This window comes from Medicago truncatula, chromosome 6 (genome assembly GCF_003473485.1).
Source record: "Medicago truncatula cultivar Jemalong A17 chromosome 6, MtrunA17r5.0-ANR, whole genome shotgun sequence".
NCBI lineage: Eukaryota > Viridiplantae > Streptophyta > Magnoliopsida > Fabales > Fabaceae > Medicago > Medicago truncatula.
This window is the reverse complement of record NC_053047.1, coordinates 15,043,691-15,060,241: the sequence shown is the minus strand read 5'-3', so window position 1 is coordinate 15,060,241 and position 16,551 is coordinate 15,043,691. Positions and strand designations below refer to the sequence as shown.

At 32.2% G+C, this 16,551-nt stretch overlaps 1 protein-coding gene and 1 long non-coding RNA gene across 3 annotated transcripts; both read right to left on the bottom strand.

Moving 5' to 3' along the window:
• Positions 1 to 3,328: 3,328 nt before the first annotated feature.
• LOC120580864 (probable terpene synthase 2) lies at positions 3,329 to 6,829 on the bottom strand. Its single transcript, XM_039835061.1, has 7 exons — positions 6,663 to 6,829; positions 6,264 to 6,543; positions 5,567 to 5,939; positions 5,240 to 5,458; positions 5,007 to 5,145; positions 3,970 to 4,218; positions 3,329 to 3,873 (listed from the first exon to the last, which is right to left on the bottom strand). Exons 1-7 carry the CDS (start codon positions 6,768 to 6,770, stop codon positions 3,580 to 3,582), a joined length of 1,662 nt encoding a protein of 553 aa, XP_039690995.1. The 5' UTR covers positions 6,771 to 6,829; the 3' UTR covers positions 3,329 to 3,579.
• A 2,035-nt stretch (positions 6,830 to 8,864) lies between these two features.
• LOC120580898 (uncharacterized) lies at positions 8,865 to 12,075 on the bottom strand. Of its 2 annotated transcripts, XR_005646665.1 has the most exons (5): positions 11,747 to 12,075; positions 10,365 to 10,411; positions 9,910 to 10,046; positions 9,682 to 9,814; positions 8,865 to 9,245 (listed from the first exon to the last, which is right to left on the bottom strand). It is a non-coding gene; the product is annotated as an uncharacterized lncRNA (long non-coding RNA). The 2 variants fall into 2 exon arrangements; XR_005646664.1 differs by lacking the exon at positions 10,365 to 10,411 and having other exon boundaries at positions 11,747 to 12,063.
• Positions 12,076 to 16,551: the final 4,476 nt, after the last annotated feature.

Below are 16,551 nucleotides of genomic sequence, written 5' to 3'. Positions count from 1 at the left end.
TAAGAACATTAATGTCAGAATTGTTTCCAATATCTTGTAGTAACAAGTTGTCTCATGACCACATGATAGAAAATTTCCCAAGTGAGCATGTTAAAAAGAAGAAGAAATAGAATAAAGATGAAAAGAAATGCAAAAGAAAAAGGAAAGTAAAACAAGAACATTGGTATTAAATTGTAGGAATGTAAAGGGTGGTCGGAATCTGTCAATCTCTCCACTCCTGAACCCGTTTGCTCCCATGGTGTGGGTGTTACAGAGTTTTCAGAAGTCAAGAAACCAACCTATTGTTATTATTACAAACTGATATATATAGGCCTTGTAGAGAAAACTAATACTAAATCCTACGGTCCTTATTAAAAGTAGAAATAACTTCCTATAACTTCCTAAGACACTAGGAAATAACTTTCATGCACTAAGACACTAAGAATTAATCTTCATAGCCCTTCAGTCTTGTTTGTCACCGCATGTTCGACTTTGCCTTATTATTGTTACTAGCACCATGTCCACGTTGAAGCATTCCATATCTTTAGACATCGGATCTTGCATAATCATGTTACATCACGTTACTGTGCCAATAATTTCTTTATTTCTCCAAGGCTCCTCCCACAAAAATGAATCACTTGATAAACTAATGGTTCTCCAAGGCTTCATTAGCCACATGCATGAAATATATTAAATTACTTTGTCGAAAACACAGCGTGTCGAATTCTGTATGGTCTTGGTCGAAATCTCTTTGCACTTTGCAGCATGTCGAAAGAACACATTTACCTTGTCGAAAATAGAATCATGAGTTCGACCAAATAGTTCATTTTTGGTGTTAACAGAGGCCTCCTAGAATGTTGTTTCTCGAAAGACATGAGAGGAATAACATTTTGAAACATTAAACAAAATATGAACATTGTATGTTTATGGTCTTCTTCGACCACTTCATAAGAAGTTATTTTTCATCTCTTCAAGCCAAATTCAAATTTAGTATATTGGCTTTAATGAACTTCAAATAAATCACTCAAAAATCAACCGGTAATATATGCATACACCATTCATGGATACATGACTTTGATTGTATCTAAACCAATCATAAAACTTTCAAATATTTATAATCATAATCGACAGAAATGAAATCAGTCGAAAGTTTTGTTTTTATGTGCTCTAATAATTAATGGCAAGTACCATTTTATGAAACAATATCATGTATCAAAGGACAATCTTACATATCCACTCAATTAAATTTAAAATGTTGGCCAAGTATCATTTTTTTTATTTGAGCATATGACATTACATTGATAACTTGTATAAAAAAAAAAAAAAAACATTACATTGATAACAAAAGAAATCTTGTTTTTTTTTTTCTCGACAAAAGGTCAACAAGAGAATTCAATAAGAAGAATCCTCTGATTGGCTTTAAAATACCGGTCTTTATTAAACATTCAAGCCTTAAATATGATCATGGTTTAAAAACAAAATCATTTTAATTACGGTTTTAAAAACCAAATTTACAGTCATAATATGACTTATTCATCCATAGATTTTTCAGGCGAATCTTAATCATAAAGATTAAATCAACAATTTTAAAACATTAGAGGCCTCTCAAAGGCTAAAACTTTTCAGTTTCAATCTTTGTAAAATATGGCTTAAACAAAACCATTTTTTTTTGTGTGCATATAAAGTGTTGGGTCGCACAAAACTTGAAATTGTTCCACTGGGCGTGCCAATTTGTTTACACTAATTTTTGGTAATGTAAACTTCATTATCCATCAATGGTATCCATCAATGATTTCAGGACATAAATGTCGATCGATGGTGACAAATGTATTTTTAAAAGGGATCGTTCAAGCCTCGCGGTTTATGACATCACTTCCAGCATTCTTTAAGAACATTAATGTCAGAATTGTTTCCAACATCTTGTAATAACAAGTTGTCTCATGACAACATGATAGAAAATTTCCCAAGTGAGCATGTTAAAAAGAAGAAGAAATAGAATAAAGATGGAAAGAAATGCAAAAGAAAAAGGAAAGTAAAACAAGAACATTGGTATTAAATTGTAGGAATGTAAAGGGTGGTCGGAATCTGTCAATCTCTCCACTCCTGAACCCGTTTGCTCCCATGGCATGGGTGTTACAGAGTTTTCAGAAATCAAGAAACCAACCTATTGTTATTATTACAAACTGATATATATATAGGCCTTGTAGAGAAAACTACCACTAAATCTTACGGTCTATATTAAAAGTAGAAATAACTTCCTATAACTTCCTAAGACACTAGGAAATAACTTTCATGCACTAAGACACTAAGAATTAATCTTCAAAGCCCTTCCGTCTTGTTTGTCACCGCATGTTCGACTTTACCTTATTATTGTTACTAGCACCATGTCCACGTTGAAGCAATCCATATCTTTAGACATTGGATCTTGCATAATCATGTTACATCACGTTACTGTGCCAATAATTTCTTTATTTCTCCAAGGCTCCTCCCACAAAAATGAATCATTTGATAAACTAATGGTTCTCCAAGGCTTCATTAGCCACATGCATGAAATATATTAAATTACTTTGTCGAAAACACAGCGTGTCGAAGTCTGTATGCTCTTGGTCGAAATCTCTTTGCACTTTGCAGCATGTCGAAAGAACCTATTTGCCTTGTCAAAAATAGAATCATGAGTTCGACCAAATAGTTCATTTTTGATGTTAACAGATTGTTTGTTTTTTTAATTTGAAGGATTGCGATGGGATTGTTATTAAGTTAGGTGGTGATAATGTAGTATGATAATTATTCACGGAGATAGAAATAATTTTGTGGGTAAGTCAATTCTTTTAATGTATAAATTTATAATTTTATATTAGTTAATTTGGGTGACTATTAACTTTTTATTTATGGAACATGTTATAAACTGATGTTTTAAGGATGTTATATTCCACACATGCATAAAAATTGGTGAGAGATATAGCATTAGATATATAATAATTAAAAACAAATAAATATTCATAAAAGTTTGTTGCCTTAGTGGCTAGGAATTCATTGAAGGTTGGTTCGGTTCCCTTTGACGTTTTTTAATAAATCTTTTAAAAAACAAATAGAAAATTAACAAAAAAATGGTATGCCTGATTCAAACTAGGAATAGAAAGGTACTTGATTTTTTAGGTTATCTGCTTGTATATATAATATTACTTCAAACTCTAATATGTATACATATACTTATTAAAAATTATTTTACTAAGATTTTGGATGGGGCGTGATCCACTCTAACCCATGAGTGGTTCCGCCACGGATGATAATATTATTAAGATATGAGATCATTTTCACTATTTGAACAACGGAAGATTATAGTTGCACCAACGAAAAACTCATAATATATTTTTTTTGGGACCCCTTTATAAGGACCCAACAAATAATTTATTCTGCCAATTGATAATAATTTCAAATTTTACAACAATAATTTACCAAACAGCTTTTAACTTTAAAAGAGTGAGGATCCACCTTTGATCCATTTTTTTAGGTTCTTCACATTGGAAGCACTAAGTTTCCTTTATTCAAATTTGAAACTCGAAATATAAATAAAGCACGCAAAGACATAAACATCGATGCTTAAATTGGAATTGGATCCACCATCACGTTTTTAATGTATGTTTTCATCAGTCCTTCAGCATGTGTGTAGTTATCTTTATCTGTGTAAAACACATCCATAAAACGCGAAAAATTGAGAGCGCGAGTTAGAAAATCCATTGGAACTTCGGTTGGCCTAAGACAATCTCTGTTTATATCTTTCCAAGCTATTGCAACTCCTTTTTGGCATTCTTGAATACCAGCTTCCCTAGACATACCATGATGCTTTTTATAACAATCCAACAATGAGCAAACATGTCCCCTTTTTTGTTCAAACTGTAAAATAAGAAATAACCATGCAAGTATTTATACCATGTCAAATAAAAAGTAGTATATTAAGAAGGAAATAATTTCAATAATTAATATAGATACCTCAGTGGACACAATTTCATCCATTAGCCTACATATATTTGCAGCACCATTAACAATTTTTGGCTCATTTGTTACCCATTTGAAAATGTTTTCAGTGACTTTGTCTCCCATGCCAATGTAAGAAGCTAATATTAGCAAACTGTAACAACATGATGTTCTTGATACGCGCATGTACTCTTCTGTTGTTGGTATATAGTTTTCGTTCAACCATCTAGCCTCAGTCATATAGGCTTGGACTGCCTTTTTAAACTACCATCATCATCATGCAATACAATTGAATTATGAGCATACTGTTGATTAATAATTAATAATTAAAAGATATTTCATTTATTAAGTAATAAAGGCTACTACATACTACTTACGCACTCATTTGTACTCTTTCTGTTTCATTTTAATTGTCACTTACAATTTTTTATATGTTTCAAAATAATCATTACTTTACAATATCAATGTAATATTATTTTTTATTCATTAATATACCCTTATTTATTGAATTCTACCTTACTTAATTAATCCACTAACTACTATTAATAAGGGTGTTTTATTGAATGATACTAATTTTAACATTAAAATAAAATCAACTTATCATGGAGTAATTATTAATGTGTTTAGCAAAGAGCAATTAAATTACTACTCTCACGTTCTTTTTGTAGAATAATTTTGTTTCTATTTAACTATCAAAGTTCAATGCAATATTAAATGTTGTTTTTTCAATATTACCCTTAATTATTTATTACAAAGAGAGAAATATATGAAACAATATATTAAATGAATGAGGCTATTATTGGAAATTGATAAATTATTGTATCAGAAGTAGTTATATTTATTGATTGTATTGATTTATGTAAAATGTTAAAAAGTGAAAATTAAAAAGGAACGGAGGTAGTATGTTCAAACAAACTGAAATGTTAAATTTCTCAACTTCACAATGTTAAATTGGTACCTCTTTTGTGTGGATTTTTATTTTCTCAATTATAAATCCTATTTGCCTATAAAAAATACTTCAATTTAAGTATAGAAAAGGCACAAACTCATACTTCTTTTTTGTAGTAGTTGAGGATGTACTCCCTTCCTTCTTCGATCATTGCTTGCTCTATTTCTTCGTAAACGTTCCAGAACGATTTATAAAGTAATTTCATGTAATCTGGAAGATCATCCGAGACGATAACATCCCACCTGAAAATCAATTTCGTTGCAATCACTTTCATTTTTTCTTAAAAAAAATATACGGAAAATTAAATGTGATGGATCTATGAATATGTCAATAAACCTTTCAATTGCCTCGGTAAAACGTTCAAGTTCATCAATGGTTCCATATGAATCATATGTATCATCAATGAGTGATAACATGACGTTTATTTTCGGTAACATTTTCCTTGCTCGAGAATATTGCGGCTCAAAATATACGGTCAAAGTCCAAAAGCAACATTCCACAATTCTGTCTCGTGCATAAGGTAGTTTGCTAGAAAAATCCAATTCCTTCCACCATCTTTAAAGACAACAAACAATTTTGTTATTACAAGGATTGTTCTTTGAAATATTCTTTTTAATTTGGTTTTGTTACAAAAAGATTGAAGGGTGTGATCAAAGTACTTACTTGGAAATGTTTCCAAATTCTTTTTGATGTAGGCTTTGGAGCAAATTGAAATCTAATTTAGAGAAAGTGAGTAGTATTTCATCATGGGAAGGATCTTGCTCATAGATAGAAATGTACCGTCGTGCCTCTAGCCTAGGCAAGCTCTTGTGGAGAGCCTGCCTTAAAGCATATTTGACTTGTGCTGCAAGAGAATGGCTCGATTCGGTAGCAATGAACTCAAGGTGCGTGGAAGTAAAAGCCAATGCCTCTTCCAAAATGTCTTCTCCATGAACAATCAAATGTGAGGCTTCATACAAGCTTAACATCCCTTCGACATCCATGATAAGTGTTTCGTTAAAGTTTCCTTGCTCATCTTTAAACTTGGTGAACACATCTAGCGAGTTTATAAAAACAAAAAGAAAAGAAAAACCATTAGATTCACACAAGAAAATCATTGCATTCCTGAAAAGAAATACTGACTATTCTCTCTAGTCTCAAAAATAAATAAAGATTTTCTGAATAACAGATGTATCTGATCTCAAAATTTAATTCTTGACTCTATGTATTAGAGACGAAAAAAGATTTGAGTTATGCATACTTTTTGTGAACCTAGTGTTTTTCACATTTTTCATCATTACTTAGAGTTAAGAGAGATCCTAACAATTGATTAAAGAGAAAGCAACAAATGTAAATAAGTACGAGTTATATCCATTCATACTTGGTGAAACGTAAAATCCATGTTGCCTCAACACCCTAAATAGCACAGCAAGAGAAAAAAGGTTGTCTTCAAGAATTATTTCTCCATTTTCAACATAACTTTTGTGGATATGTTGCAGAACTTCATCAATCTCTTTTTCAAAATGATAACTCAAACCCAAACGGCATATTGAATCAATCAGTTTAACTTTCTCAAAAGGTTTCTCTGATTTTGCAACAAGCATATTTCTTACATGACTTTTAAGTGTATCAATTTGTGTTACAATATTCTGATCAAGTTCCTGCAAGTGTTTGAAAATAAAATTTTCAATTAGTAAGAAAATTTATCTAATTATAAAATGACAAGGCTAATCATTGTTCGAATAGATGAACTATAGAAATGAATAAGGAACATATATACCATAGATTCTGAAGCATATTGAATGAAATATTCCCCCCAAATGTTAGGGTGATAATCTGCCAGATTTCTTTGCTTGGTTTCAGGATTGGAGTTACTTAGAGTAGACATCCCTAATGAAATGAATGAATGCTTTAATTTATTAATAGCTCTATTTCTTCAACTCTAAGGTTTTGGGATGGAAAATAAAGTGTCTACTACATAGATATTTATAGTAAACATATTATTTTTTTAATTACATATTTAAGCATATTTTATAAGAATAAGTAACGTGCATGATTCTCTGTTTTTGACAAAAAATGCATGTCTTATTTTAACGTAAAATAAGGCGAGCTGTCGGTCTGCGCTCGCAATTAAATCTTTAACGGTATGTTTTATAAGAATACATCATTATTGATTTTTTTTTAGAGGATAATCATCATTCATTTTAAATAAAATATTTGTAGGGCTATATTATAATTTAAATTACGGCACATGTATGTGTATATGTATAAGTAAATATAATGTAAATTTCATTCAATAATTTATTCAAGGTGAGCTGTCGGTGTGCGCTCGCAAAATTTGTAATTTTGAAACACGTGATGATTCGGAAATATATCTATAACTATAAATAAATAATATTACCTCTCCGTAGGTGTGTATGAGAATACGTTAAATCGGTCTACAAAGGCCTACGTCCAACGATGGATCTAGAAATTTTGAGCACTGTAGACAACATATATTTTTTAGTTTTTAAAGAAAAAGTATAGATATACATCATAATTGTTCTATGTGGTTTTCATATCATATAAATATTGAATGATTTTCCAATTTTCAATGTCAATAAAATTATATTTTATTCTTAATAATATTCGTTAAGAACAAACAAAAGAATTTACCCGAGTAGGATAAAAATACTCACAAAGGTGGCGGATCAATGAAAGTGGGCGTTGCGGTCGTTGATATAGTGGTCTGAGGATAAGATGGCCGCAACCCTGTTGAGGAGAAGGGGGTGTCATGATGCTCAAGTTAGTATATGAGCAAGAGTGGGGTGAAGCATGAAGAGATACATACCTTGTGATATTGTCAAAATTACTTTATATAGGGTTGAGGCGAGCGTTGTATAGTCCTGGGTTAGCCGTTATGATAGACACTCATTATGATGAGATTGAATGGCCGTTCCAAACCATTAGTATTATAGTCTATTATTGGTATGAGAGGATCCAAAACTATTGGGAGGCTTTGCTTGTTGGGACTTTGAGTAATTGGGCTCTAATTTGTGGCAGACTAGGCTTTTGGCTAGTCCAGATCATAAGCCATCAAGTCTTTAGTTCGAGGCATTCAAAGTGATGACTTCAAATGATGACAAGCAAAAAGGTGATGTCAAACTTATTTTGATAGAAATGATCCATAAAATAATGTTTATGATACTTTTAGTTCGATTATTATCCTAAGAGGATTTGTATTATGTTCCGAGGAGAGTTGTTTTTAAGTTTAATCTTTTGTGGAAAGCGTAGCGAGAAGATAATGTTTTTTCTTCTCAAATAGTGACGTGATTTTGCCAATCTTTTTTAGTTTTGTTCTCGTTGCAAGCTGAGCACACATAGATTTGTAGAGTTGGGTCATTGTAAAAATGATATTGTTCACGTTTGTAAACATGAGTTAATTACAACATGTGAGATGCTTAGTGAAATGTCCCAGGTGGAATTCCAAGAGCACTTTGAATAAGACTTAGATGAAAATACATTGTTCAAGATAATGATTTTGATCCCCCTATTGTTCTCTAGGTGTCTCGCTTTATAAGTTTCACTTTCTTGAACTAATGGGCCTCTCTTTGGATGTTCAAGCCCATTAACCCTCTGAGGTCCATATGGCTCATGTGTACCAGGCGTGTGGAGCTGATCGTTTCTTTGCACTGCTCTTTTGTACAAGGCGAGTGGAGTCAAGGGTACACAACTCATGCCAAATTCCATCCATACAACTTTATCTCTCAAGCTCATTTAGTCTCTCAAGTATTTAATATATAACCTTGAAAATATTCTAAATAGTTGAACAGTGTTTATATAATAACATGTACTTTTGATATCTTTATGGGTTACAACTTGGCTTAGGTAAAAAGGAGATGTGTTTGGGAGAGTAAACTAAAATTGGAGTTATGTATCCACCCTATTGAACTAAAAAAGGGTTTTGAACAATGCCTCTGAAGTTTTGAAGATAACAAGTATGAAAAAAACAATTGGATATTGTCATACCCCAAATTTTGACTTAAAAAATCGACATTCATACGTCGTTTGACCCTGATCGGGCTCTGACTTCACTCATATTTGAATTAACATATTAGAGAGAAGTTTTAATAACCAATTTGAATTACATACTCTATAAAATTTCCCCTGTCTTGCATAATGAAAATGAACTATGCACTATGCAACACATTTTGAATTACATACTAAAACGATTGCAAGTTTTCATCCAATGTAACATGTACTCTATAAATTATAACATAGTCACAGGTATAATTGTACTCTATTTCCCCTGTCTTCCCATGTCTTTTCCTTTCTTTCTTCTTCAAATCTTCTCACATCCTTTTACAGTATTAAACTTTTTGTTCTGCCAAAATAACAATATAATGCATGCTTAAGTAGTGGTCACATATAAACTATAACATAATCACATGTAGCAGCATAGAAAAACTTGCAATGATATCAACAATCATAGAGCAACATACAATAGCAAAACCAAATATTGTTGAACCAAAAGATAAAAAATATGCTCAGAAATGAGCAACAAACCAGAACAATCCAACAAGTTCTTTTTAATTCCTTATGTATATGTTATTTCTATAGCTAATTGCCCAATTCTTGAGTCTCCTTCCTACAAGAAGCATACCTTCTAAAAACCCATCTAAATTACAAAATTATTATTGGTGCAACAATACAAGTAACTCTATTGCTAAATGCAGACAGTGATAATCTGATTATAATTGTAAGTGATTATTTTCACAGTAACAATCGTATTAAGTATTAACAGTAGGAATGGAGCTAACCTTAGACCATCTTTTGTAGAGCATCAATAGCCAACGTATTTGATGTCACAAATAAAGGATTTCGGGTCATTACTTTTGACACCATTTTCTGATCCGGTCACAGACCCTTGGCAATAACTCTAGTAGCATTATCCTAAACAAAAGACACACCTCATTTCCTTGTATCTGATAATACAATATACACACACTCAATGAACAAACATACATTCACATAGAAAATTCACAAACCATGTTAGTCATTATTCCAAATAACAAAGCATTCCAAATAACGAAGCATTGGCATCAGTCAACAATACAACATCAACGTGTCGTGCTGCCATTCTGCGACATGCGTCTGAAACTGATTTCCCCTTAGATATAGTGGTCTGAAAACAATAACCAACACAAAACAAGCATTCTACCATGAAGCACAATAAAAGCAAAATCAAAACAATAACCAACACAATACAAAACTCACACTTCATCTCAACCATTTTTTCAACGTGAAAAATCAAATGAAAGAAAAATAAGCAAGGAGATGCGAAACCAAAGATGAAAACAAATACATAATCGAAGATGAAATCAAATAAAAAATGGAAGATGAAGTTGAATACATAAAGATGAATTCGTATACGGAATCGAAGACGAAATCAAATAAAATCGAAGATGGAATTGAATTCGGAATTAAAGAAGTTTTAATTCACCTATGATTCGCACATTTAGCTTTGCGGCCATGTTTGAACGTTTGCTTCTGGTTAGCTCGAACACATGAGAGAGATAGATAGATAGAGAGAGAGAGAGAGAGAGAGAGAGAGAGAGAGAGTGTTAAAAGAGTTGAAATGTTTTTTGTTTTAGTAGAATATGAATGTGTTTTGATATAGTGTTACCAATGTCCCTTTGTTTCATTGCTATTACACGTACACCCTCCGGTCATTAATATAAGCAAAAAACTACATTCTAAGTTCATTCATTTAATGATGTATGTGATCTATAATAAAGACATAATATTCCATTAAACTTTAAAGTTTGCTGCTATTCGCTGATGTTGCGGTTTAGAGTTGGTATTCCGTTAAACTTTAATTGTTTGAAACTAATTTCATCTACATGCAAGCCGTAATATTCCATGTAAATCATAAATAAAAAGTGTGTGCGCGCGTGTCATTTATTTCTTTACCGCTTTATATATATCCAAAAATGCAAAAAAAAAAAAAAAATTAGATTAGGGATTATGTGGTGATCCAACGTTACCACAAACAAATTCACGCGCTTTTATTTTTATTGATCCGTTAGTTTAATTTTCATTCATTATTCTAAAACAACAAAAACATTCAAATAACAAAAGTCCCAAAAATATTTTCATAATAAACCTTGATCCAAAATCAAGTGATTCCTTTTTTTTATTTCTTTCTTAATCAAATTTCAATATATTTAATCATACAAGTCATTTTCTTTTAACATAAAAAATACAAACAAAACTTATTTTGTTATTTGGCTTTTCATTTTAAAACTTTTTTCGAAAACTAATAAAAAACACACAACCAATCAAACGTCAATTTCTACTCTGAACTATGAGGTTTTGATCCCTCACGGGTACGTAGGCAAATGACCATGTCTTTTTAAGCAAGCAAGTTTATAGCACATTAATTAAATAAAACCAAGAGGTTCTCGTAGAGTACTACGAACATAAAGGGTGCTAATACATTCCCTTTGTGTAACCAAACCTCGAACCCTAAATCTTTTCAAAACATGGGGAGTTTGAACTTTTTTCCCCTTTTGAAATTAAATGTTCAGTCGTGAAATAATTAGTGAGTCAGACGCTAATCAAATAGTCTTTATCTCCAATAAATGACGCAACAGATATGCTAATGTGTGTTTAGGTGTGCAAATACATAGAATTAAATTGTGACTCTCTAAGTCATGTTTTGATTATGGTATATCAGGACTCTAAATGGGTGGGGCCGAGGGTGTTAAAACCCGCCCCACCCCGCCCCGTTGCCATGTCTAGTAACAACTAGTTTAAATCTCTCTCTCTCTCCCCCTCCCTCCGTCCCTCCCTGCACATGCTTAAGGGGTCTGAGTTTCTTACCAGTTTAAACAACATATTGTTGGTTGCTTTAAGGTATTTCTCTTCCCGTATGCCTTGGATCTCCGGTACAAGATGCATGCCATCTCATAACTCTGTCGTGACTTCTAGCTGCCTCTGTATGCAATCCACTGTGTAAATGCAAGACACGCTGCTAGTCTCTCCTCGAAAAAGAGCCCTTCCCCCAATTCCCAGTTTCCCTTGGCTTTCATATGAATAAAAGTTCTGAAGAATCGCTTTATAAAATGTGTGTAGAACTTTTATTCGTCACAAGTTTAGCCATATATTTCCCTTTCTTTTGCATGTATCAAATAGAAAAAGATATGACCATTTTATAATGTTTAAAGCTTAAACTTACTTTGCATAGATTTTAGAATACTTGGTAAAATGCCCCTTAACTGTATTGAATTATCTTGGTTGTCCCTTTAATATACTTAGTAAGGAGGTTGTATAAAAAAATAATTTAATTATAAGAAATAATTTTAATTTTTTAACCTTTTGTGATAGAATAAAAATGTTTTTACCTTAGGAAAAATGTCAGATATTAAAAAGGTCGGATAATTTTTAGAAAGCATCTGATACAAAATATAAGCATTGGTGACTTCAAACAAGATTTGAAGAAATGTCAAACCAAAAGTAAAAAAATTAATTAGAAGAGATATCTTATCTTGAAGCTTCTGATGGAATCAAACTCATTGCATCTGAAGATGGCGTCAATAGTCTTGGACACTTTGACCTGATTCGTCTTCTTCTAATGGAATGTCGCTTTCAAACCTTTAATGGTACAATCTGTCTTCTTTTGGCCACGTGCAGAATCAAACATGAAAATTCAAGGATAAAGAGAATGTAACATATCATTCTATAAGAAGGAAAGGATTTTCGATTGACTATTCAACAACATTATCCATAAGAAGTAAAAGTCTTAACGATTTTGATCAGGCTTCTCAAGGACTTAATTGAAGCGTTGATCCCTCTTAAATAACGAGTCTATTATTCTCTCCTAGACAAGAACCTGACTTCAATCATTTTACGAGTGTCATTACTCTGTATAATTAAATAGCGCAAAAACAGTTAAAAAAATTCTAAAAAATTTTAATCTTAGAGGGAAAACACTAATTCTAAAATTAGAGTTTTCTCCTAAGCTGAAAACACGATAAGAAGCAATTAAAGTTCTGCTTCTGATGTGATGTTTAGTACTAGATTGCAGCGGATAAAAACAGAGAGAGAGAGAGAAAAAAAGAAGAAAGACACAAAGCAATTATACAGGTTCCTTCCACAAACCGGAAGTCAGTCATCCCTTTCACTTCCAAGGAGAGTTCATTAAAATGTAATATCTGATTACAACTGCTCAATGCTAAAACTAGCAAGAGACTTCAAACTACTTAAGCACAACTGCAAGAGATTTCATATGCTCCTGAACACAATCAAGAGACTTCTTATCCTCAAGCACAGCTGCAAGAGACTTCTATTCAAACAGAATTACAAAGAAAAATGTTTGATGCTGAACACTTGATATACAATCAATGGTGTTCACAATACAAATCAGATACAAACTCTTAAGACTCTAAAATTTCTAAGATATAAACTTTGATAAGAAATTCTACGTGAACTTTTGATGCAGAACAATTTCAGCAGAGTTTTGGCGCTTGTAAATTGTTGTATAGTCATCACTCCTTTATATAGAGGTGTGAAAGAGACGTTGTGAATTGCCAGCACATCAAAATAGAGTCGTTTGAAAGTTTGATCAATCACCAATGATATTTTTCCTGATATGGTTATTATCCTATGAAGGATCAATTTCAAATCCATTCCATGTATGAAGGAACATTGTTGCAGGCATAGTTGTTATCCTTGTCCTGTAGCAGAGACACAAACTGAGTAGTGGAGGTAATGGTTGTACACTTCGTACAATTGTACTTTGTTAATGCTCTTCAAAGAACAAACATCCAATGCCTTCAAATTTATTTGAATCACGTGTGTGTGGTTTTAATTTTAAATTTTAACTATTCATTTCCAAGTATACAGGGGCGGATCCACAATATAGGTAAGTGTGGTTTATAGCCACATATAATTGTTAGCATTTTTTCCCTTTTACCATGCCTAAAAATATTGATTATGTACTATATATGTTGTGCTTATATCACATTCCTTTATATTCTACGGTCTATCAGTGGAGGAAGTGCTTTTCTCTAGTACATGTCCTGGGTTCAACTCCCATTACCTTGCAACCTGTAGGAATTGTACCTGCAAAAGAAGGGTCGATGATACACCCTAACCGCTTTGCCATAGTGCTGAATCTGTTGTATATAGTATCGTTTAAATATATAGTATTATAAACCAAAGATAATGAACAGAGAGTTGAATTTTACAGTATACATATGTTGAATTTTACATGTACATGGTGGATGGTTATGTTTATTGTATACATATGTTGAATTTTACATTTCATTATCCTTTGCAAATGTGTTCAACCTATGTGGCCTGCTATGCTAGAGAACGAACAGAGAGTTGGATGTGCATGTTGGTTTGAATTTCTCTCTACTGCATTGACTCAAGTTCTTCATATACTTTTCGAAAAGAGAACATGAGATGTTTGAGTAACTAATGTTGTCATTGTACTCAGCTTTATATGTATCATCCTTTTCAAAATTTCTAAAATGATATATAATAAGTTCTAAAAAGTTGAAAATAAAAAATGATGAAAAAAATATAGGATTTATTCTCCTATGTATAGAAGCTAAGGACATATTTGGCTCTTGTAACTGTTGTATGTATGTATATTTTAACATACTCTCTTATTATATTAAGTTACATTAGAGGGTGTGTTAAAAGGTGATAAACTGAGCTTGTTTTTGGCTGCTTGCTGGTGGATTTGGAGAGCAAGAAATCTATTATGCTTGGAAAGTGTAACGATCACAAAAAAAAAAAAAAAAAATTGGAGCAAGAAACATTGTGGGTTGGATGGATTTGTTAGATCCCCCCGCTGGAATCACTCCTTTGTTGCGGGCTGATGCTCTTTAGGCTCAGTTTGTGAGTACTGAACATTTAATTACGATGGGATTGTGTTTACACCGATTTTTGGTAATGTAAACTTCATTATCCATCAATAGTATCCATCAATGATTTCAGGACATAAATGTCGATCGAGGGTGACAAATGTATTTTTAAAGGGGATCGTTCAAGACTCGCGGTTTATGACATCACTTCCAGCATTCTTTAAGAACATTAATGTCAGAATTGTTTCCAACATCTTGTAATAACAAGTTGTCTCATGACCACATGATAGAACATTTCCCAAGTGAGCATGTTAAAAAGAAGAAGAAATAGAATAAAGATGAAAAGAAATGCAAAAGAAAAAGCAAAGTAAAACAAGAACATTGGTATTAAATTGTAGGAATGTAAAGGGTGGTCGGAATCTGTCAATCTCTCCACTCCTGAACCCGTTTGCTCCCATGGCGTAGGTGTTACAGAGTTTTCAGAAATCAAGAAACCAACCTATTGTTATTATTACAAACTGATATATATATAGGCCTTGTAGAGAAAACTACCACTAAATCCTACGGTCTATATTAAAAGTAGAAATAACTTCCTATAACTTCCTAAGACATAGCCCTTCAGTCTTGTTTGTCACCGCATGTTCGACTTTGCCTTATTATTGTTACTAGCACCATGTCCACGTTGAAGCATTCCATATCTTTAGACATTGGATCTTGCATAATCATGTTACATCACGTTACTGTGCCAATAATTTCTTTATTTCTCCAAGGCTCCTCCCACAAAAATGAATCATTTGATAAACTAATGGTTCTCCAAGGCTTCATTAGCCACATGCATGAAATATATTAAATTACTTTGTCGAAAACACAGCGTGTCGAAGTCTGTATGCTCTTGGTCGAAATCTCTTTGCACTTTGCAGCATGTCGAAAGAACCTATTTGCCTTGTCGAAAATAGAATCATGAGTTCGACCAAATAGTTCATTTTTGATGTTAACAGATTGTTTGTTTTTTTAATTTGAAGGATTGCGATGGGATTGTTATTAAGTTAGGTGGTGATAATGTAGTATGATAATTATTCACGGAGATAGAAATAATTTTGTGGGTAAGTCAATTCTTTTAATGTATAAATTTATAATTTTATATTAGTTAATTTGGGTGACTATTAACTTTTTATTTATGGAACATGTTATAAACTGATGTTTTAAGGATGTTATATTCCACACATGCATAAAAATTGGTGAGAGATATAGCATTAGATATATAATAATTAAAAACAAATAAATATTCATAAAAGTTTGTTGCCTTAGTGGCTAGGAATTCATTGAAGGTTGGTTCGGTTCCCTTTGACGTTTTTTAATAAATCTTTTAAAAAACAAATAGAAAATTAACAAAAAAAATGGCATGCCTGATTCAAACTAGGAATAGAAAGGTACTTGATTTCTTAGGTTATCTGCTTGTATATATAATATTACTTCAAACTCTAATATGTATACATATACTTATTAAAAATTATTTTACTAAGATTTTGGATGGGGCGTGATCCACTCTAACCCATGAGTGGTTCCGCCACGGATGATAATATTATTAAGATATGAGATCATTTTCACTATTTGAACAACGGAAGATTATAGTTGCACCAACAAAAAACTCATAATATTTTTTTTTTGGGACCCCTTTATAAGGACCCAACAAATAATTTATTCTGCCAATTGATAATAATTTCAAAGTTTTACAACAATAATTTACCAAACAACTTTTAACTTTAAAAGAGTGAGGATCCACCTTTGATCCATTTTTTTAGGTTCTTCACA